The sequence below is a fragment of the Lepisosteus oculatus genome, chromosome 6, assembly GCF_040954835.1.
Source record: "Lepisosteus oculatus isolate fLepOcu1 chromosome 6, fLepOcu1.hap2, whole genome shotgun sequence".
Lineage (NCBI taxonomy): Eukaryota > Metazoa > Chordata > Actinopteri > Semionotiformes > Lepisosteidae > Lepisosteus > Lepisosteus oculatus.
In genome coordinates, this window is record NC_090701.1 from 1,866,452 (window position 1) to 1,888,615 (window position 22,164).

The 22,164-nt window shown below is 38.3% G+C and overlaps 1 protein-coding gene across 3 annotated transcripts in view; it reads right to left on the reverse strand.

Moving 5' to 3' along the window:
• Positions 1-20,651: 20,651 nt before the first annotated feature.
• The window catches only part of hnf4g (hepatocyte nuclear factor 4, gamma), a 28,669-nt gene continuing 27,156 nt past the window's right edge, over positions 20,652-22,164 (reverse strand). For all 3 annotated transcript variants that reach the window (XM_015354999.2, XM_015355001.2, XM_006634601.3), the window contains exon 10: positions 20,652-21,879. In XM_015354999.2, coding sequence (XP_015210485.1) covers positions 21,758-21,879 — 122 coding nt within the window. In that variant the 3' untranslated portion in view covers positions 20,652-21,757. The remainder of the gene's footprint in view (positions 21,880-22,164) is intronic.

The window sequence follows — 22,164 nt, forward strand, 5'->3', positions numbered from 1 at the left end:
AAAATCACCTACTCCAGCCACAAGAACCTGCACAATGTGTCTATGTTCTATGACAGGGAAAGAAGACACCATAATGAGTGATTCCAGTCTTGTCAGTGTCACGACATATTTTGCTTTGAGATTTTAAAATGGAATCTCAATGTGAGCAGTAATAAGAGAGATTTTAAATAGCTTTGGGACCTATTGAGTACACATCTGTGTAACCAAGTTGACCAATGCTATCAACGTCTGTTAGCCCAAGACAGACAGAGTGGATTCATCTAAAGGTCATAATAGTGAGTGTAGTTTCATGACCAAATGAACTTTGCTAATATTATTGCACCACATATGAACTATGTTAATATGTTCTATAGACACTGTTCAAAACACAACGCCACCTCCTAATAAAATGTAGTTCAAGCAGCCCATAGCAGCAAGGAATAAAGGCTGACTTTAATTTAATCTCAGTAAAAAAAAGAAACTTGTACTGGAAAACAAAACATGTTCCCAATTTTAGTCTTGTGCTGTTTTTCATGCCAGCCCTGCACTCTGGAATTTTAACACGCATATTGTAACCAAGTTCCCAATGGGACAGCAGAGTTTTATGGGATCTGTAATGTTGCTGACAGGTATTGTTTATAGGGATTATCAAAAATGAAAGAATGTCATGCTCCTGTCCTGAAAACCTGAATTCACTAGATAGGGTTTTATACAAACCCTTTGCAAAATAAAAGTGCCTTTTATTTAGATGAGCCAGTAGTTTCCAACATTCTAAAACATGAAAAATTAACATTATGATTCCAATAACATTTGCTATTTACTATAAAACATGTGTTATAAATAATTTACATAAAAAGTACTACTACCTGAATCAAACCTCACCATTCTAAATAAATGTAATTTATTTGTAGATAACTTTAGAGAAGGTGAACTATTTTACACATTTAAAATATGTGATGCATTAGATTCCTATTATCATACATGTTTACTTTCATATGTCTCTTAACTCCCTGATCAGGCAGAAGGAAGTAATTAATAACACATTTATAGGCCTTGCTCAGAATTCACAAAGGATATGGGAACTGAATTTATGTCACCGACCCAATGGACAGAGTATGGAGTTCCATATAAAGTAATCTGAAATTAATCTAAAATCTGTGCAGGATTTATGTTATGTTTCTTACTCACTCCCTGGCAGAAGGACCGTGTGGTTTCTGAATTAAATGGAATATCGGAAAATATTTTTAAAAACTGAAGCAGAAAAAAGGCATTACAGGTAATGCCCTTAAAGTTTTACAGTGCTGATAAGCAATACTGGTAACTTTAACAGTAGAGCACCAAAGACAAAGAAGGGAATCAGACAGGTAAGGAAAGAAACACCAGGAAAAAATATTGGAAGAGATATCTACAGCATGAGTGTCCAGTCATGTGGATACAGTATTTTTTGCCTTGGATAAAAAAGTCATTATAGCAAGCAGGCATAAATTTCATCTGGGAAAGGGGCACACAAAGGCCTGAACTAAGATTTCAATCTCAGGCACTAAACATATAAGTAGGGCTCACTGAGACACAGAGGAGATGATTTACAGTACTGAAGAAAACACAAATCTAGATCTTCACGGTACCGAGAAGGAACTGTTGTTAAAGAAGGTTAAGAAAATGAAATTACAGAAGTGAGGTTGTCAGGACAAGATTGCGAAAAATGCATTAGTCTGATGAAAAAGAGACTGATCAGAATCCGGAGGTGAACACTTGTAAAAAGTCAGAAATGGCTTCGATGTAATGAGGCCATCTAAGCCTCCGAATGAAATTGTATGGAGCTGTGTAATGTGAGCTGCCTGAGCACTCACAGAGAAGGAGCCCATCTTCGTGTAGCAGTGGTCCTTTGGACAGCGTGATGGACCATTTCACTTTTCCCTCTTCCAGACCAAGGACTTGGAGCGGGGGGGATGGTTGTTGCACGCGCCAGGGTTAGAGGAACTTCGTGACAACAAATGTCAACGACATACTGACAAAAAACCCAGAGCTGCATGGTCGCATGACACCCTTCTTTAAGGAAGCCCGAAATGCAGCAAGCAGGTCCTTCTGAAACTGTTGTGGAGACTGTCGATGTGTTATTAGACGTCCCAAAGACCACTTAACTTTCTCTAGTTGGGTGGGAAAAGGAAGTTGGTGGGTGTGTTGAGGACATCAGCTCACTGTGCTGAGGTACAGCAAGCCCTGTCAGGCTCGGTTCTTCCGGGTTGAAAATCTGTACATAATTTCACTTGGAGGAGATGGAGATGGGTTAAATTCCTCCCTGAGATTTTCTTTTTTCTTTTTCTTCTATCATGCAAGTTTAAAGTCACAAAAATGTTTTTGCCAACTAACAGTTAATATTTCAAACAGCCGAACGGTTCTTCACATTAATCAGGTTTATATTCAATAGTTTCTGTTCTGAAATGCACATGCTTCTCACAAGAATAAACCAGTACTTGATATCACATCTTGTTTTCTCGACAGATCTGGCTGCCTTAGCTATGACAGTAGTTTGAATAACATTAAAAATGCAGACATCAGAAGTACACTGTAGAAGGCTATTTAGGTAACGTGTTCAGCGAGCGCTGGGCTAAATTAACCTGTTACATTTTTGCAGCCATCAAATTAAAGCTAGCCCCCTGATATATCAAGTCTATCAGCTACCAAGCAGGTCTACAATCTCCCCCTGCCAGGTAGTCTATCTAACTCCTGAACACGTACCAGGGGAGTTACTTGTGATTATCTCCCTCAGACACAAGCCTCTGAATTTGGTTCAGTGAATACACAAATGCATTTTAAGCTAAGTTTCGTTCTTCGTTACATCAGCTTGCTATATTTTTTAAGCTGAATATGCAACTGACGTTTTTCTTGTCACTGAAATAATACTTTACATTTCAAGGAGGGGTCAGTAAGTTGCTTCAAAGTGCGATATAAACACAGTCAGACAAAGGTTTGCACACCTTCCTATCTTTTCAATCCAAAATGATTTCATTTACATTCACAATTTTAGCACTAAAGAAACATGGATATGAGCAGCAGTGTATGAAAATTCTGCTCTGCTCCTGGAGTTTTTGGTTATGCTGAGAACTGTGTACAAGAATGGAATCTGAAATTCTGAGATAAAAAAATATTATAACACTTTTTTATGAAACAAAAAATCACTTTCTAAAATAATAAATAGCATGAAAAATCAAAGGAAAATTTTTAGTTGTGCATGATTATCTTCTTGTTCAAGAAGTTAATTAATTAACATTAATTAATATTAAACCAATCTCAAACACTTGAATACTAAAGGTGCAGAAAAGAATGTTTAAAATAGTACCTAAATATTTGCATTTCTGAAGTTATTTTAATATCAGTTCATAGTAAAGCATTTTGAAAGGGAAGAGGAGATCACATACATTTATTTATATCTGAAAATGTGTATAGAGCCTCAGAAATAAAACACCACATATTGTGCTACTCAGTTCTAACCACTGGCATCTACTGCAATATGCACATAAGCCCTGGAAACAGCCTGCCTTGAAGAAACAATGAGAGCAGATGTGAGCTGCCGGTGTTTTGACAGCTTCCAAGCAAGTTAGCTTTTCCTGGAATACTATAGTAAATCTCCTATTTTCATAGCAAAAAAGAAGGTAAAATAATTATTTGAGTCTTCACTAATATGAAAGCCAGTATGCACCAGCCAAGGTGTTAGAAATACTGTGGTAAAGCAGTTAGGGTAACATGGAATACTGTAGGTATTAGTTGTAAAGAATGTGTAAGAATTATGTACCTTCAATAGCGATAACTTACAGTACCTCTGGTAGTGACTTTTTGTGAAAAACTGCTGTACTGTACTGGTGGTATAACTGTCATAGTACTACTGCTGAGATTAGCATATAACACAGTGCTAGGAAAAAGTTTGTAAACCCCAAAAGCTGGTCTGTATTCCTGTATATTTTAGACCTAAAATGGAATTAGATCTTCTGATTTTTAATTTAAATCTAATTGTATTAAGATGTCTTAATAAAAATACAAAAGTTAACAACATTTAACATTTAACAAACAGCTAAGATACTGTATATTTTGCTTATTTAGTTAACAATATAACTACACAGTAAATATCCTTGTGTGAATAGGTACAGTATGTGGACCCTTACATTCAGTAAGTGTATATCGATCTGTTGCACCAGCTTTTAAGAATTGAGCCCCATTCTTCCTTACAGAACAGCTTGCTGCAGTTCCTATTATAATATTTCAATGGAGTACAGGTATGGACTTCGAGATGGTCAGTCCAAAATGTCTCTTCAGCCGTTCTGTTGTAGATCTTGTACGTTAAGGATCATTGTTTTCCTGCATAGCCCACTTTCATCTTGGCTTCAGACAATGAATAAATGGCCCGACTTTCACCTCCAGAATTTGCTGATAGAACTCTGACTCCATGATGGCAAGCTATATAGGTCCTGAGACAGCAAAACAATGAAGACAGAAACCATGACATTCCACCACTATGCGTGACGGTTTGACAAGGGTTCTTCTCTTGGAAGGCAGTGTTCGGTTTTCACCACACAAAACATTACTCGGCATGGCCAAAAAGTTAAACTTTCAATTTGTCTGTCCAAACAAAATGCTCCCTGTAGTCTCCTGGATCATTTAGCTTAGCCTAATTTCTGACACCCAGTGATATCAACCACAAGTGGCATCAACATGTAGCATTACAGCCAACTGATATAAGATAAAGAAACGAGCTGTGTTTCAGTCATAAAGTCAATGTCTTCAATTTGACTTATTCTGAAGTGTTCCCCAATGCCATCGTTTGCCAAGCTGAAAGCAAGTGTGACCAATTGAAAACAAGTTTGATTATTGTCAATTATGAAACAAAATTACATGGGAATGGTCGTTAGGAAACATAAAATCACCTGAAGTGTCCTTCCTTCAAAGTCTCACTTCACTCTTTAACCTTGTTAATCAGGAACACAGTGGGACAGACTCAATTTCAGAGAAGCAGATAATAAAGAAAAGTCCATTTATAGTAACTTTATGAAAAATGCATGCAGGGGTGCGAATTATAGGTGTACAAACTGTCAGCGTTCAGTTTGCCTCATTTCCTGTAAGTGTATCAGGAACAGCTTGCAGACTGAGCCCCACAGAGCCAGGGATATTATAGTGTGCTGGGCAAACCACGATCAGTTCTGAGTGCTGACTATTAGGCCTACAAAATAGAAGTTAAAAAAACAGTGAACACTGGGAGACACACAACTGGATAGGAAGACTTCCAAAACTTTTGAGTCACTGATGTATTTTTAATACACATGCGGGTGAACCCACCCTTTTCTGGTCCTACCTTCTCTGGTACAGCTGAAAGGAAAGAAAAAAATAGCCTTTCATTTGCAAAGCACTTCTGCTAGGAGGTTCTATATCTACTTAATGATTTTTCCATGAATTAGAATTGAGATCCTTGTGTGTACAAAGAAACCCACAGTGCTCGTATAATTTATTTCTTATTACTATTTATGTGTGTATTTCATAATTACGATTCAAATTTTCACATAGTGAAACACTTCCTTTAAAGGAGAGTGCTTTATACAGTTGGCTTCCTGCTATAATCAAGGTCTTTTCTAACCTGGTATCTGAAGGTTATGCTTCAGTGAATAATTCAGTAGGTTACTGAAACTGTGGCAGCAAAGAAAGCACTAATCTTAGATTGAAGCTGTAAAGGATATTAAGGAACAATTGCAAAAAGTGACACATTTAATAGAGAAAGATTACTCTGCGCTACATCTATTTAATTTGAATTGAATAAATTTTGCAATCATTTTATACGATGCAGTTTGCACATTATGTGGAAATTCACAGTGTCATTGAAGACTACAGTGAATAATATCGCTTTCTACGAGCATTTCATTTTGTTGTTTGTGAGGTCCCTTTTTCTTGTAAAATAAGTTTTTATAGAAACGGGTCCAGGAATTCATTCATCTGAAAGAAAAAAAAGGCAAGTACCATTCAAAGTATTCAGATCAGCTCATAACTGAATTCCTCCTGGGCTGAGAGGGAATCAGTCCATATACCTTCTCAATCTTTCAAGGGAAATTTAGTTGATCTAGAGGAGACAGTCAGGAATTATGAGTAAATGCATGTGTGAAAAATGATGGGGCACAATCTTTGCCCTTAATCTCCTGCAGAAAGGCAGGATGGTCCCTATCCTGACAGCCATCATTAATTTTAAAACTGTACTTACGTTACTGAGAAGTAAAAGGAAGGTTTTTTTTGTTTTTCCGAATCAAAAATCTAAGAGACCCGCTATTTTTCACACTATAATTGTAAATGGAATTACAGAAGACAACATTTCGTGACGTGGAAATGCCTTTCACGAAATGTGTGGGCTGTGCTTTTGCTTCAAAATCTCCAGTGTGAAAATAAACCATTGCACTTGAAAGACAAATCCACATGTTGACAGAGTGAATGCGTAAGTATTGTTAACGGGTCTGCACATGTGTTCATAGCATTTAGGCTAATTAACCACTGACTGCAACCTGCGGCCTCAGTAGTAACAGAAACAAAGGCAGGAAAAGCACATTAGAATTAGGATCTAATATAAAAAAACAAATCTCATTAATCTCATTATAAACCCAACACAACCACAAACTAGAGGCTGAGGAACAAGGAAGCTGCACCTAATTTCAGATGCCTTATCCTTATTTATTAGTCCACAATTTAAATATATTTCTTTCACACTTCTGTATGAAATTACACACAGTACTCATATAATCAATTAGCATGTAAATGCAATCTTTAGGGTTTCAGGTTCATGTTATGTTTTAGTATCTTCTGGTTTTTGCTCACATGGATTTTCAGTGTTATATTTGGTCACAAATCCTGTACTGATGTGCAATAAAGATTTATTTGACTACATTTTACACCAGTACATCACTGGGCTCTAAATATTCCATTGTAATTAGTGAGCAGGTAGGGTTGCTGAACACTTGAGGAGCACTGTCAGAACTGGGTGGATCTATAGTAAGAATCTGTATAAATTCAAATCATTCAAAAGACATGGTGGCCATTAATGCAAGAACTCTGAAATACCCAAGTTCTCCTGTTTGCTAGAGGAATGATAGAAGGGGGTCTGTCTGTGAGAGAACGTGTGCAGGGAAGGTGTTCTACAACCAGCAGACTAGTCCAGAAAACTAGGAAAGTAGATTTGGGAGGAATGAGTCAAGTCCTGCAGGACCGAGGGTCATCATACCAGCCCAGGAACATCTCAGCCATCTGCAGGAAACCTCACAGTGAGCCTTATGATCAGTTTCAAGCTGCCCAAACCAACCAGTATAGTAGTGGTAGTGTGACGATGTGGAAGGGAACCTCTTTTTACAAAAGGCCCTGTTTGTGAAGTTTGAGATTGAGGCAATCTTTTTGTTCAGCAAATACATTGACCAAGCCCTTAAGCTGAAAGTTTTTTCTGTTCCTACAATCCATGTTTCTCGTGGCAACCAAAAAGACCTCACAGAGTGGCATTACAATGTCATAACATTGAGAAAACAAAGTCAAGGTCTAATCTTCTGTCAGCAAGCTGACTTTTTCTCTCAGCCCGAGAGTAATAGTTCAGGGATTCCCAGCCCTGGGCCTGGTGGCTCATGCACCAGCTAGGTTAAGTTGCAGTCAGACTCTCAGTTACAGCATTTGAGCCTCAGAAATAGGATGAATTTTGAACTGTTTGATTCTTTTTGGCTGTCAAAAGTACTTACAGCTCGTCGAAAGTTGCGTTGTAACTCCCATGTTTCATTAGCAGCATAAAATTCCAAACATTTGTGTAGAAATAAAAAACTTGCGGCTTTTCCAGTCAAGCAGCTTGTCAGTTCAATTAAGGTTTCAATTAAGCAATTAAGCAATGAAGCCCAGCTGGAATTAGAGCCAGGTGTGTGGCTCCACCGGACCAGGAGTGGGAGCCCCTGCACCAGAGTAGCTGTGGGCTCGACTCTCCCAGACCTCCATCTAGAGAGGAGCCTGAGCGGCCAGCCTTCCCAGCTGACGAGCCTGAGCTGCTGTCTTCGTCCTGGAGGCTGTGATGTAACGCCCTCTGTGTTGACCCACCTCCTGCAACATAGCAGTATAAACACATTGTAGGCGAAAGAGTGCACATACTGTTAGCCACTATATATATATAGTTAGAGTAACATCTGGCTTTGTGCAGTGATAAACCTCTTTATATGCAGTTAGAAAATAAATACATACTGTAGCTTCTTTAAAGACTTTTTACCATACATGTCTATAGCGTAAATATCATATTATTCTATACCATTTTCCTAAACTTCCATTTGGTCGTCTACATCTTTTTTTCATAAACCTGCAGCTATAAAAGTGGAATGTCGGGGCGAAACACAGTGAGCTGCGATTAACACACACACAGCACAGCTTCCTGTTCGCTGCAAAATTAACAGGAAACAATTAAAAAATACATCTTCCTTTCTGTCTAAATAAAATTACTTACAACTTCCCCCAGATGGCACAAAATAGCAAAAAGTCTGTTTTATGAAATAGTTTAGAAGCATATGAAGAACAGAAAACAATTTACTAGTAAGACTTCTAATGCAAATATTAAATTTCAGATTTTATGTAGTACCTTCAACATTTGACACTAATAGCACAACAGTTAAACTGAAGTGAGATTAGAAGGTAACAATTTTTAATCATCAGGGAAACAGCAGAGGAGAAGTTTCACAGCCTCCATCATTGACAGTATCACCTTCCTGGATTAAATACATGAATATTAGAATAATATTGCACATCCTTAGAATAATACTGACCCACTGCATGAAAAAGAAACTTGTCTCAGCCACCAGGTACGCCCCTTCACGGCGCTGTGGAGATACAATCTAAATTCATTTCTGAGCGGTGGAAAAAAACACAGCTGAAGGTGACAGGCTCTTTGAGTGGACTAAAGCCTGATAAAAGAAGAAATATAGAAGCTGAAGCAAATTCCACGGACAAGAAAATTCCTAAATGTGGAAAAGTAAACCAAATTCAACATATTTCTCCTACTTTTTTAAAAAAATTGGCTTAACACAAAACTATGCAAGAAGGTATATATCCTTTACACAGTTTCCACACTGTTTAACAGCATTTCATGTATATCTCCCTATGGCTATTGTCAGCTTTGAGAGACACTTCTTGCAATGTACCCATACATTCCTTATCACTGCTACAACATCAGTCAAAGAAAATATCACAGCCTTTATCATTTACTATGCTGTCCATTGTCATTTATTTTTCTGCTCAACAAACATTGTTTCTTAAGAAACTTTAAGGTAGGTGTGCACAGGATGTTTTGTGGAGTTTCAGTTTGTTTTCATTAAATTTAATCTTGTTAGATCTGGTATCCAAAAATTACATTTCAATTAGTGAGCAGGTAGGGTTGCTGTACCTTTACATATTTTCTCAAACTTTTATGAGGTTTCCATGCTTATTTCTCCATTAGATGGATTAGAAAACAACACTCACTTCGAAATGCCTGAAATTCTTTTAACATCTGACAGATTACTCAAAAGTAGTGACTGTAAATTTATATAGGCTAAATTTAATTCTGAAGTGGTTAAATTAATGATTAATTGATTATGAAATCTGTGTTTCAATTATTAATTTACACATTAGTATTCCAGCTTTATTTTTCGGTCCATCCACAGTAGAAACACAGAAAATGTCAAAATGACAAAACCTTTCCACTATATCCCCTTCCTACATATAGGAAAAAATGAGGAATGAAAAGGATGAATTTTTCATAGCAATAGATCCAATAATGCCATAACTGGAAATAATGAAAAAAATGCATTCACAGTGCAATGCGTTTAACATAACGATGGAATATGGTACAGTCCGAATGTTCTGTTTCCTCCATGAGAATCCTTCGTGTTGAGGACAGGACAGACACATGCTGACATCTGCTGGCTCACAGAGCAGGAGGCGCCTCTCCGTTCCAAAGCGAGCAGAGCTGCGCTCCTCTCCTTGCCTCGACGCGGAGGACGGAGCTGAACTTTCTGGCCTGAACGTGATGTCTTGCAGAGAAGAGGGTGCAGGTCAAGCAAAATACAACACATTACCTAACCAAGAGCATGTCCTTTAACCAGTTTTCAATCCATAAAGACTGCTTTGTGTGTGCTTTAATCTGGGAGCATTTTAAAAACCTTCTCCATAATTGGAATTCTGTAGTATAAGAGGCTGTGTGTCTTTTCATTTATAACAAAGCACCAAAAAGGAAACAATTATTTTAGCCAGTCTAGACTGTATACTAGAAGCTAGCCAGGGTATAATGTGGTTTGTCACATGAAGCTAAGTGCTTCAGAAATAAAATCTGTGCCCTGAATGATTAAGTATCCCCTTTTACATGAATAAAGTAATATACTGAATTGCTGTTTCCTTCATTAAATATCTCTGTATATATTTCTGCTTATCATCTGTCTTTCTCAAGGGACATGACCTCAAATTGATCATCGCAAGTAGAGGGACATTTCAAGAGGAAAAGGGAAAATACAGACCATTATTAAACAGTACAGTACTGTGATTGCTTGAGAGTATAGGAGACACATGCGAACTGGTAAATATTGTATTGTTCTCAGACTGAATGAAACATAAAACCAAACCCAGTTTTGGACAGGAAAATGTTCCCAAAATGGTTTTGGCTAAATGATCTTTAAAGTTTATTGTTTATACCAAAGGCCTACCTGTCTTAAACTAGCACATTATATACCTCCTAATGAAGTGCTGAGGGTTTCAAAACACATCGATATTAAACCGAATGTACTGTACAGTATGTCTCCTTTGACAAAGGAAACCATTAGCAATAATTTTTTGCCATAACTTTGTTCCCCAACATTCAGAGGAAATATCCTTACTCTGTCCTTAGAGTAGTTTTCTCACATGTCTGAAATGGTTACTGTTCTCATCCTAATCCCATTGTTAAAACAAAGTTTATGTCAACCTTGGTATCAGCTGAAGTGCCCGAAGTGCCTTTTTACTGCCATTAGTCCATCACCGTTCTCTGTAAACATTCATCCGTATTAGTTGGCTCTCAGACTATGTGAACATGCAGAATGAACTATTTACAATTGTATCCCAGACCCAAGAAAACACCCAAAATGTGAAATTCCTAAAAACAAACAAAATACCACGGTCAGTGTAAAGACGAATGGTGACAATTACAAGCATTCCACCCCAAACAGCTGCAAGTAACCCATTGCTTCAAGATGTATTTTTCTTCATTTAAAAAAGAAGACTGTAGCTTTATTGTAAACTCAGAAAATCCTCTCCAAAGTATGTTGTCTTTAATGTACAGTATATTAGTTCAATTAAATTGTTCTGTACTGATGCATTCTGCTAACTGAATACGCACACACATAAAACCTTGCTTTAAAATAAATGTTGCTTCCCATACGAAAACAGAAGGATTGATATTTAAATGCTTTGTACACGATGAGACAGATTTGGTTAAATCCATCTAAGTCTGAACAACAACAAAAACTACCATGTGTAGGAAAGAGATATTACTTATAGGGAATAAATTAAGTACTATGATTGAAAACAACACTCGCAGTAATTGATTTTAGCTGAAACAATGGGTCTCTGTAGAGTAAACAAAATGCTTAGTTATGACCTACAGCAAGTTCTGGTTAAAAGATTTTTCTTTTTATAATAAATAATAGATTACAAGAGAACCCGGAGTACTAAAGAGGCCATGCACAATTGATTTACCTCATTGTTAGGTACTGATTGCATTCAGATTCAGTTTGTGTCCTCTCCACGTTTCTGCTGTAACTCCATTCATAGGCCACTGACAGTAAAGAAACTCTTTGCAAGCATGCCTCAGAACGTATACACACCTGCCTGAGTCGTGCACGGGCAAGGTTTTATATCACTGGTATTTAAAGAGGAAACGGAAAAAAAGCATTAATAAAGCCAAAAAATATTTGTAAAAAATAACTCAAAATGAAAATCAGAAGTCAGTGGCGGCCAAGGAGTTCTTGGCTGATAAAGCAGTGAAGGGAAATATCGCGCGTTGCTAACCTTTCAGCAAGTGCTTGTATTTCATGACACCCTTCACACAGTCCTTCTCCTTGTCATTGGAGCATCATGCACATAACAGCTTGAGTTAATACACATAGCAACACAGAATACTGAACGACTACATTGTACAGTTGCTAATTATTCAAACAGTGGCCAGAGAAAACCAAGTGAAAAAAAGATTCTAAATTTTTGTGCCAGGCTAAGGTTTCATTAGAAGTAGTTCAGGTGGGGAGCTGCATCAGCATGCGTAGGCTGCAAAGGAACAAGTAAAGGTTTATTCCTGCTGAATAGAGAAGAAAAGAAACACAATGTTTTGGCTGTGGAGCCTTCTCCAGGTGTCACACTCTTTTCTTCTCTTTTCAGCATGGAATAAACCTTTACTTGTTCCTAAGGTTTCATTAGATGCAATGAAAATCTTAGAGCTCTGTTGTTTAATAAGAAAGACCAAAGTGGAAATAAAACTTTAGAAAAGCTTTCTCTACTCTACTGTCCATAATATAACACCTTTATTAAGCCTGAACAACTCTTAGCTCTTTTATATACAGGTAGTAATCACACACCTGAGGGAGAGAGAGGACTCTCCAGCTGAAGTGACTTCGATTTAACCTGGTTCCTTTGCAGCTCAGACGCTGACACAGCCCCCTGCTCCCACCTTTTCAAAGTTACTTCGTCAGCAACTGCGACAAGGTTTCAAATGGAAGCAAGCATTATTATGGAAAAGTAGCAAATAAGCAGTTTCTGCAGTGGCTTTATAAATCCATGGCCACACTTACAGAGCATCTCTGAGACCTATCACATTTGTGGAAGCACAACTGGTCCAATCAATCACGCAGTGATGATTTGAGTACCATTCAGGGTTAAATCTCATTCTGGAACTCCATTTGGACAGCCGCCATATCAGGGTGGCACTACCCTTATAATCTCATGCATATGCCTTCCTCTAAAATGTCCTCACACTGTACGTCCACACAGCATCTACAGCAGACTTTACATCAGATAGAGGAGCAGCAGCTCTCACTGATAACAGATCCAGTAACCCGCAGACCCCAGGCAAGAGAAAAAAAGCTCAAATTAACCTGAATATCTCGGGGACCAACCTGGTGCTGCTAAATGTTTGGTGTGCCATAATTTGGGTGACCCTGTTCACAGTCGGTTAATGACAGGGTGCTTTGTTTGGCTCTACCCTGATTAATTTGGGATTCAATTTTCTGATTAGACAGCACGTGAACACAGGTTGACACATTGATGATTTCTGTATATGAATTACAATGTAGTATATAAAACATAAGGTAGATGCCCTGTCTTTGTTTCTGACAACCAGCTCAGTTTTTATATTCTATTGTATCTATCATTTGTATAATAAATATATAATCTGCATATATATATGAATCTATACATTATAACGGTAATGAAATACTTATATCATATTTCATTAGTATTACTTTTAATGATATTCATTCCCAGTGAAAGAAGTCATGTGTCTAAGAATTTTCTTTTTAGAAGGTTCCTTTATTTTAAAGGAATAATGCTGTTACTGTTTGGCATTTAGATTGGCTAATTTGTATCTTCTGTTACAAAGATGCCTTTAAGTCAGTGATCTTAGGTAGAAACACTGTTTAAATCTATCTCATGCAGTTTTGAATTAATGAAATAGTTCAATGAACCCATTAGTAATTGGAAGTAACTGTCTACCCCTAACATGAGTTTCTTTTAATTGGTGCTTTAACATCACAAATTGAGATTAATTCCCTCTCAAAAAACATCACATTTAGGTCACTGTGAGTTTCCTGTTTCTTCATTCAACATTACAAAAGACATTTGGAATCCAGAGGCTGAAAACCTTAGACTGATTATGGACATTGAGACTATGGATATCTATTTTTTTTTTCACATAAGGATAAATTCTGTGTTGCAAAACCTGACTTTCAGCTTTTTTTTCCCTTTTTTTCTTTTTTTTTCTCTTCACATAGTATTTAAAAAGACCAAAAAACGATACTCAGATGCAAAAGCTCCGGTACTTGCGATGTGATACTGGAGACTCGGTCGATGAACACAGGTGCAGCAGATCACCGAGTTCTGCCCAGCCATAGTCACAGCAAGAGAAAGGAGATGGAAACACATCAAAGTCCTTCAGCCTTCCAGCATCTTGAGAAAATAAAAAGGGGTCACAATTGAAAAGTCATGGTTCTGAACTTCTTTGTAAAAATGTCCATTAGCTTTTTGTAGGAGATTCCTTCAAAATCCTGGCTTAATCAGTTTGACTGAACAGTGTCTTCCAGAAGCCTCCCCTTTTCAGTTTTAATCTTCATTTAGTTTACACATACAGTGCCTCATGACTCATACCTTTCTTTAATTGTTGAGCTTCTGGTAGCCCCATGAGCTGACTGCATCAACATTAAAAGATAATCAAGATGTTTAACACCTCACAATTTCCATTGTTTACAACTCGAGACCATTCCTTTGATTAGGTCTTTGCGTGACATTCCCTTGACATCATAAAGTATTGTAGTCGCTGTTCATAGGACTCTCAAAGGTTCAGCAATTTTTTATTTTGCGACAAAGATACTAATTTATCTGGCACATAGTTGTATCCAAATAAACTGACATTTGCACCCAGTCATATGTACTTGCTAAAAAGGTACAACAGCAGTATCTCACCTGGGATTTTAAACCACAACCTTCAAAACTTTCTAAACTTTTCACTGTGTGGTGAAGTATTCTGTCGGTACTGTTGTACATTTTGAAAATGTTTTATGTTCTATGGAGTGTTAGTGCTTTTATGTACTTCTATGTTGTAACATAATCCTTTCTAACATTATAATTTTCTATTAAAAGAGAAATGCAAAGATATTTTTTATATTTCAGAGTTAGAAAGAATCAGCATTGATGAGTGCAAACCAAATTAAAGTAAAAAATACACAGTAATTTGTAAAACCTCAAATTCACATAATAAAATCGACTCCATTTCCAGGTATGCACAGCGCCATATGCTGCTGTTCAGAAGGAATTGAAAACGTGTGGTGATGTGATGCAGCCCTATGGCATTGTAAACAAGGCTTGTGAATACTTTACATGTCTTTTAATCCAATAGAAATATTGCTCTTGATTTTGAGATGTTTTTTCCGACAAACACTACTTGTTAACTCTGCTTGCACATCACATTGGAACACTTCTGCAGTGAAATGTCGGCTGCACCTAAACGTTTTCGCTCATACATCACATTACATCGGTCATTACAGTGAGTAGTAAGCACTCTAAGCTGTCCAAGCATGTGTGTCTGCCCTGCAGGGGCCTGGCATTGCGTCCAGGGTGAGCTCCAGTTTTGCGTCCTGTCTTACTGTAAGCTCTGATTCGCCAAAAGTTTTATTCCTTCTTCCTGGAGGGGTGGCAAAGCTTGGTTGGTGGAGGTACACTGCAGGAAACTCACAGTGTAAAGTGAGAGTGGGCAGACAGAGAGGGTGAAATCCACCAGTGCAGAAAGACGACGCAGATGTCATGCCCATAAACACCCCGCCCTTCGGTCGTGAACTAGAGAGTTAATCCCTTTTTCTCTTCCAACAGAAACCTCCGACACTGTGGCAGTCCCTTTAGCCTGTCAAATAGCAGTATGCTGCACAGTAATGACTTAATTATCAGCTGGCGAGAAGGCTGGGGAGACATTGAGAGCACAGCTCCACTGTAGCCTCTGGAGACCACATGTGTCCATGGAGGGACAAAAACAAAAACAAGAAAAAACTTCAGCGGATGAATAGATTGACCTGCAGTGCACAGGGTCAAAGCAGCAGTCCAGAAGGTTTATATAGCTCCATTACCAAACAGTTAAAATAACTGGTTAATCTATGTAATCAGACGTCAGAGGGAATTAACAGCAGAAGGCACAGGAATACACAGAGCCGGGGACTGGGAAACACTCCCTTACTCTTGTTCTCATTTCCTACAGGTAGACAATAATGGAAGCTAATTTATCAGAGTCAGGCATCATGTGATCACCAGTTGTGATACTGCACAACACTGGGCCAAGGAAAAGTTTCTAAATGCATGTTAAAAGTGTTCTTTGGTTTCTAAATCTATATAAACAAGTGCTTAACACAAGCTTCCTCTGGAAGTAGACAGAAAACATCTAGCTTACGTTTTGAATCACAGCCACAAGATGGCGCCTTTCATGAACTTCCACTGACATCATTTCCCAAGCACATTATTTTTGCCTCCTATAAACTCCTCACAATATGCCTGGAAACCACAACTGCTTATGACTATACTGTATTCTTTAAACGTGGTACTTGTGTTGAAACTGGACCTGGCACTGCAATTTGCAGGCATATTTTCTTGAAGCTGAAGAGGAAGACAACACTGCATTCGTACTAAATGAAATTAGAGTCCATTTCTTTGTAGGAGTCACTCTTCATTGATTTAACTTGTTGCAGGATACAACACCTATCTATATAGTATAAATAATGTCCACTTTACAAAAACATCACAAAGTGAGTAATAACTGATCTTAACACCATATTACAGTGCATGTATTTCATTAAACAGACAACAACTAAACAGTCTTAAAAGTCTTATTTAAATAATTAGAGGGGAGGAAGTATCCCTACTTGTATTCTGGAACAATACATCGCTATTGTTATATCGATAATGCTTTGTAATCAGCTCTTATGTGTGTGCTCACATATTGTATACAGGGTGAGTGAGTTTGTCAACCCATGGCTGGTCAAGACTATGTGTGAAAGACAAAGTGGGTTAACCAGGATACTTGTAAGTCAATGGTGGTTCATGCATGCTGCTCCGTCCAGTATGTGCCACACAATAACAGAGCTATGGCCAGTAATACCCTCTCTCCATCCGTTTCAGTGTGGGCTGGGACTTCTATACGAGCTCTGTAGACTCATTACCATGGACACACAGACACAGGCACGTGCTGCTCGGAGAGTCTTTTTCGTACTGGACGGAGCTTAGAATTCCATAGTGGAGCGCAGCCTATTCCATCCTAGTGTCTGAAAGCGCAACACACAGGGAGCACAGACATCACGGGTCTGATGTCAGCTTGTCGGTGACCAGGAATAAACCCCACTGGGAACCACAGAGGTGGCCTGTACACAGACGTGGTGACGCCACCCCAGAACTGCCTTCTGATAGTCAGGGCTTCTGATTCGTGTCAGGAAGGACGGCCAGTCAAACGTTAGGGGCGTCTGGGGTGAAACCCTATATAACACAGTAAAACACCCCAGAAAAGCTGTCTGGCAAGGATCTGCAAATACTATACATTCTTCAGTCTGAAGGTCATTTCTTAACTGAAAGAACTAAAAACCAATTATTTAAGAATGCCTAGTGACTGTCATGACCTTCACAGAGAGGCTGCAGGTCTTTTGTACCCTTCACCACACTTAGGATAGTGACAGCTGTTGTTTGATGACAAATGGTATGCGATCGACCACAAATTAAAAGGACTCCCATCCATGGGGTAACATCCTTCGTAGGTACAGAACCCTCCATACTGGTGCCATATAGACATAATTCTGTACATAAAGCAAAAACTGAACTGGAATCCAAAGCAGTGGAGGTCTCTGAAACACAATATAAGGATCAGAAGTGATAGCACCCACTTTAAATCCATTATGTAGATTTGCTGATTAGAAAGGCCTTGTCGATGTGTTTTGAAACCAAACCACATTGTATTTTTTACGAGGACTGTTAGAAAAAAGCAATAAGATCAGACGTGTTATTATCTGGTAAGCAGACCGGATGTTAGTGAAGTGTTACAGTTTTAAGAAACCCATTTTGTTTCTTTTAGACCCCAAAATGATGGGAGTCAATCTGTGACATTTTGGGCCCCTGTACTTGGAAAATGGATTAGGAAGCACTGACCTGAAGTATAAACATTTCAGATAACGCTTAATGTTGAACATAAAACCTGTATCATTCTACTGTAATGCAACCCAACCCTGTAATTTGAGCAAAAGTGCAGGATGGGCCAAATTGCTTCTGTAGACTTCTTATATCCTTATATAATGTTCCTGAGAGAACAAGATCAATTCAGTCGATCAATGCTTGAGCCATTCATGTCAGGAGAGTTTCGGTGTAGCAAAAAAAAGCTATGAGAGTTCTCGCTGTGAAATGAGCAAAGGTGTGTATTAATCATTCAGTCGCAATTTGATGTTTTCACATTATCAGTGCAATTCAGTTCCACGATTTTGTGACTGTGCTGCTTTCCTTCTAAAAAGCTTACATGTTCAATTTCCTGCTGTAGTATTTTCATGTCAAAGGGCAGTTCTGAATATTTGCTGTTGCACCAGTGCGAGGGAGTTGCTGCAACTGATGAGAAAACAGGATCCCACTAATCAATACATCAAACATTGAAACTAGAACAGAAAAGACCCGAATGAAAGCAGACAAGGCATATGTGCTGGGAGCAGAGTTTAAAACCTGGAAAAGGAAACAGAACATCAGAGGACCAAGTAATTAATTGCTTAAACTAAATTGCATTAGCTGGCGATTATGATGTAATGAAATCACTGAAACCTGGCAGACAGCAATACATAAATAGTGGATCTTGGGAGAGCATCCTGGAGAAACTGGAGACGGAATGGGAGGTGTAGCTTGGCGGCTTTCAGACACAAGGATATTCATTCCGAAGAAGAGAAGCGCTACTCCCTCCGGGACTTACAGGAATGCTCTGCCCCGACAGGCTGAAGGAACTGAGCCTCTGTGTAAGAGAAGACTGCGAGACTCCCGGTCCAAACTCTGCAAAGACCATGATAAGGGCACCCCAGTGGACTTCTTCAGAATCCACAGGGAAAAACGACCCAACGGAAGTGCATTTCAAAGGGAGTACAGGAGGCAACAGGCACTCTCTCCACAAAGGACTGTGGGGGTGTGGCAACAAGCTGCCCAGCCATGCTGCTGAAGGCCGTACCCTGTATATATCCAGAAATATACACTATAGATGAGTTGTTTGGATCAGTTGCCTACCAAACAGGCTGAGCGGTCCGAACTAGATTTAACCTTTCTTACTTTCTAATGCATTAATATTTAATGAACAAAAAGGTGTGGGAACTTCTCATATCTTGTACACTCAGAGATTCCATTAATAAAACATGAAGCTTATGACCCATCATTTTTTATTAGTTTGCAATTACATTACATTAGTTTTACAATGAATTAATATTTTTATTGTTTTTGTAATCATTTAAATCATTACATGACTGAATACTGCTGTTTTGCTTTAAAAGATATTAACAGGTATTATTTTCATCATTTTTTACTAATCGCTTTATGTAATGGGAATGATATAAGAAGAAAATATTATAAAGTAAAGATGCTTTATTTTAATCTATAAAATGTTATAAATACTACTTTACTCTTAAAAAAATCAATGAATTAGATAACCAGGATACAAATCAATTTATAATAAAATTATACACAAATCAATGGCTTTTTATCAAACAACATAAACAGTATGAGTACTAAAACAACAGGTTAAAAAGCCAGTTAATAAGGCTATTGAATAACTAGTAAGATAAAGAAAAATATATTTCCACAACTCATACCTTAAACAAAGAAAAAACACTTGCAGCATAAATGTGAAACAGACTCATTTTCTCACAAATCTGTAATCACCCCAAAATCAGAATAAATTGCGAGAGGTAAATTAGAGGTAAACGGGGGTTACTTTAAAAGAAAAACTGGGAGGGTGTACAAAAAATTGGAGAGTGTACTTTAGTAAGGCAGCAATAAAATAACGCAAACTGTGTATTAATGGAGACTGCTGTACACGACTGATAAACCTTAAGGACAAATCATTACCCACACTACAATATTTATTATTAACACATTTTCAGTGAGAGCCTAGTTATGGGTGACAGGTCTTGCGAATTCCACTTTTAAAATCATAAAATACTAATATTCAGTAACACATTAAGCATATTTACAGCTGGCATCTCAAAAGCCCTGTGATTTTCTTTTTCCTGGCTTGGACACAAGTCCAATATATACCTGTACACACTCTCAGCAAATCACAAACGTATGAAGAATATAGTCGTCGAAGACAAGAAAGCATTCCCACCATGGTTAATTCTACAACACTTTGAAAGAGATGTCATTGTCAGGTGGGCAATCAGCGGAGAGGGACAGTATGTTGACTTTGCATGCTGAGAAGGGTGGATGAGCAGTTTGTCACAGAGCAGGCTGACTTTGCACAGCTCACACGTGCGATGAGAGCCAGCAGGACCGTGCAGTCCCGGTTCAGGAGGGACAGGGGGACTGCTGGTTTGCTTGCCAGCTCAGCCCTGAACGACTTCAATAGCTGGTGCTTCACGCAAACCCTGAAACCCTGCAGACACACCGGCCCTCCTGGTCCTGGACCAGACACCCCCCTCTAACTGAAGGCCGACAGCGACATCGGGGGAGGAAGAAAGGTGTTCACAGCGGGTTCGGAAAGCTCGGGCACATCAGGTGATTGTGTAATTGGAACATACAGTATGGAGAGATGCAAAGGAACAAGTAATAGGTTTATTCCATGCTGAAAAAAAGAAGAAAGAGAACACAACGTTTCGGCCGTGGAGCCTTCTTCAGGTGTGACACCTGAAGAAGGCTCCACGGCCGAAACGTTGTGTTCTCTTTCTTCTTTTTTTCAGCATGGAATAAACCTATTACTTGTTCCTTTGCAGCCTACGCATGCTGACGCAGCTACCCACCTGAACTAGTATGGAGAGATGCAGAGAGAACCTACCGGAACAGTAAAAACGCCGGGAGGCCATAGTCAGTCAACTTTTCTGAATACTGTGACAACATTCTTTGTCCCGATACCTACAGCTGATTTAGGAAACCTTTTCCAAAATGTAATCTACAGTATATTAGGAGGCCTAAATGCACAGTTGTTGAAGACAGTGATCTGATCCCTAACGATAATCAAGGAGTTGGGTCCTTTACGCCTTCACCTTGATTTATCAGTGAAATGTTTTACAGGAGACACCTAATTTGCAACCAAATATCAAGAAACACAAGGACCCCATCAGCTCGCAGGCTTGTTGGTTGAAATTTCATACTCCAACATGGTGAAAAAACTAAACATGTGGCACAAAAAACAACCACTGAATTTCTGAAGCAAAGATGCAACTTTTTCAGTCACTGGATGTGAACTGAGATGCCGTGGGCAGGCCTCAGCCAAATGTCATCACCCCTCCACTGTGGAGCAGCCATAGAAATTCCGCAAAAAACAACAGGCAGAAAAAAACAAAAGATGCCAAGAGTGCTCAAATGGAACACAATGAATAAAAGATTTTAAAAGATCCACAAGGAGAGCATATAATATATTTAAGAAAATGGTGTGAATATTTTTTATTCTATGGTACACTTATTTAAATAACTTTTTAATAAAAACTTGCCACTTCATGAAAATCTATTATTTATCTTTAATATTTAGCTTTGTAATAAAATTCATTATTAAAATATTTTTTAATTGAATTAAGCACATTTTTTTACAAAAGAATAAACATGTTTTGAGATTTAACCGATCTTCACTAGACTCACTATGCTCATCTACAGTATTTATGAACAATGTTCACCATTATTCTTTTGTCAGGTCTGAAGTTTCTTTGGTAACGGTTGATAGTCCAACAGTATTTAAATGCATATGCACTTACAAGCACACTTTACTTTTTAATGTCCAATTTTTATGTTTTTTTTTTAAACATTCCATTTCAGTGGTCTTTGACGTCAAAAGTCATGAGACCTTCTGTTTGGAAATCTCCTGTCCAGGAACACCCACAGCCTGGTCTGTGATGACTTTGTAAATGTCTGGCCCGGATCCCTGTGGTGGTGATGGCAAAGGAGTTTCAGGAGTAGCTGAAAATAAGAGTTGTGCTGCATTATTAACTTGAGAGATGGCACAAAAGAAAACCTCCAGGTTCTCAGACTAAAACACCTTTTCCAAAGTCTGAGAAAACACTTTAAAACGCTTACTTTCAGGAGCAAAATGGAAACATACATACAGTATATACTGGTCTAAAAATAGTATACATATTAATTCAATCATTTTACATTTTATTTTAAAATGTAATTGTATTTTCCAAAGACATTCTTTATGACAGTAACACTCACGTGAGGCAATCTCAAACCACAGCTGCCGGA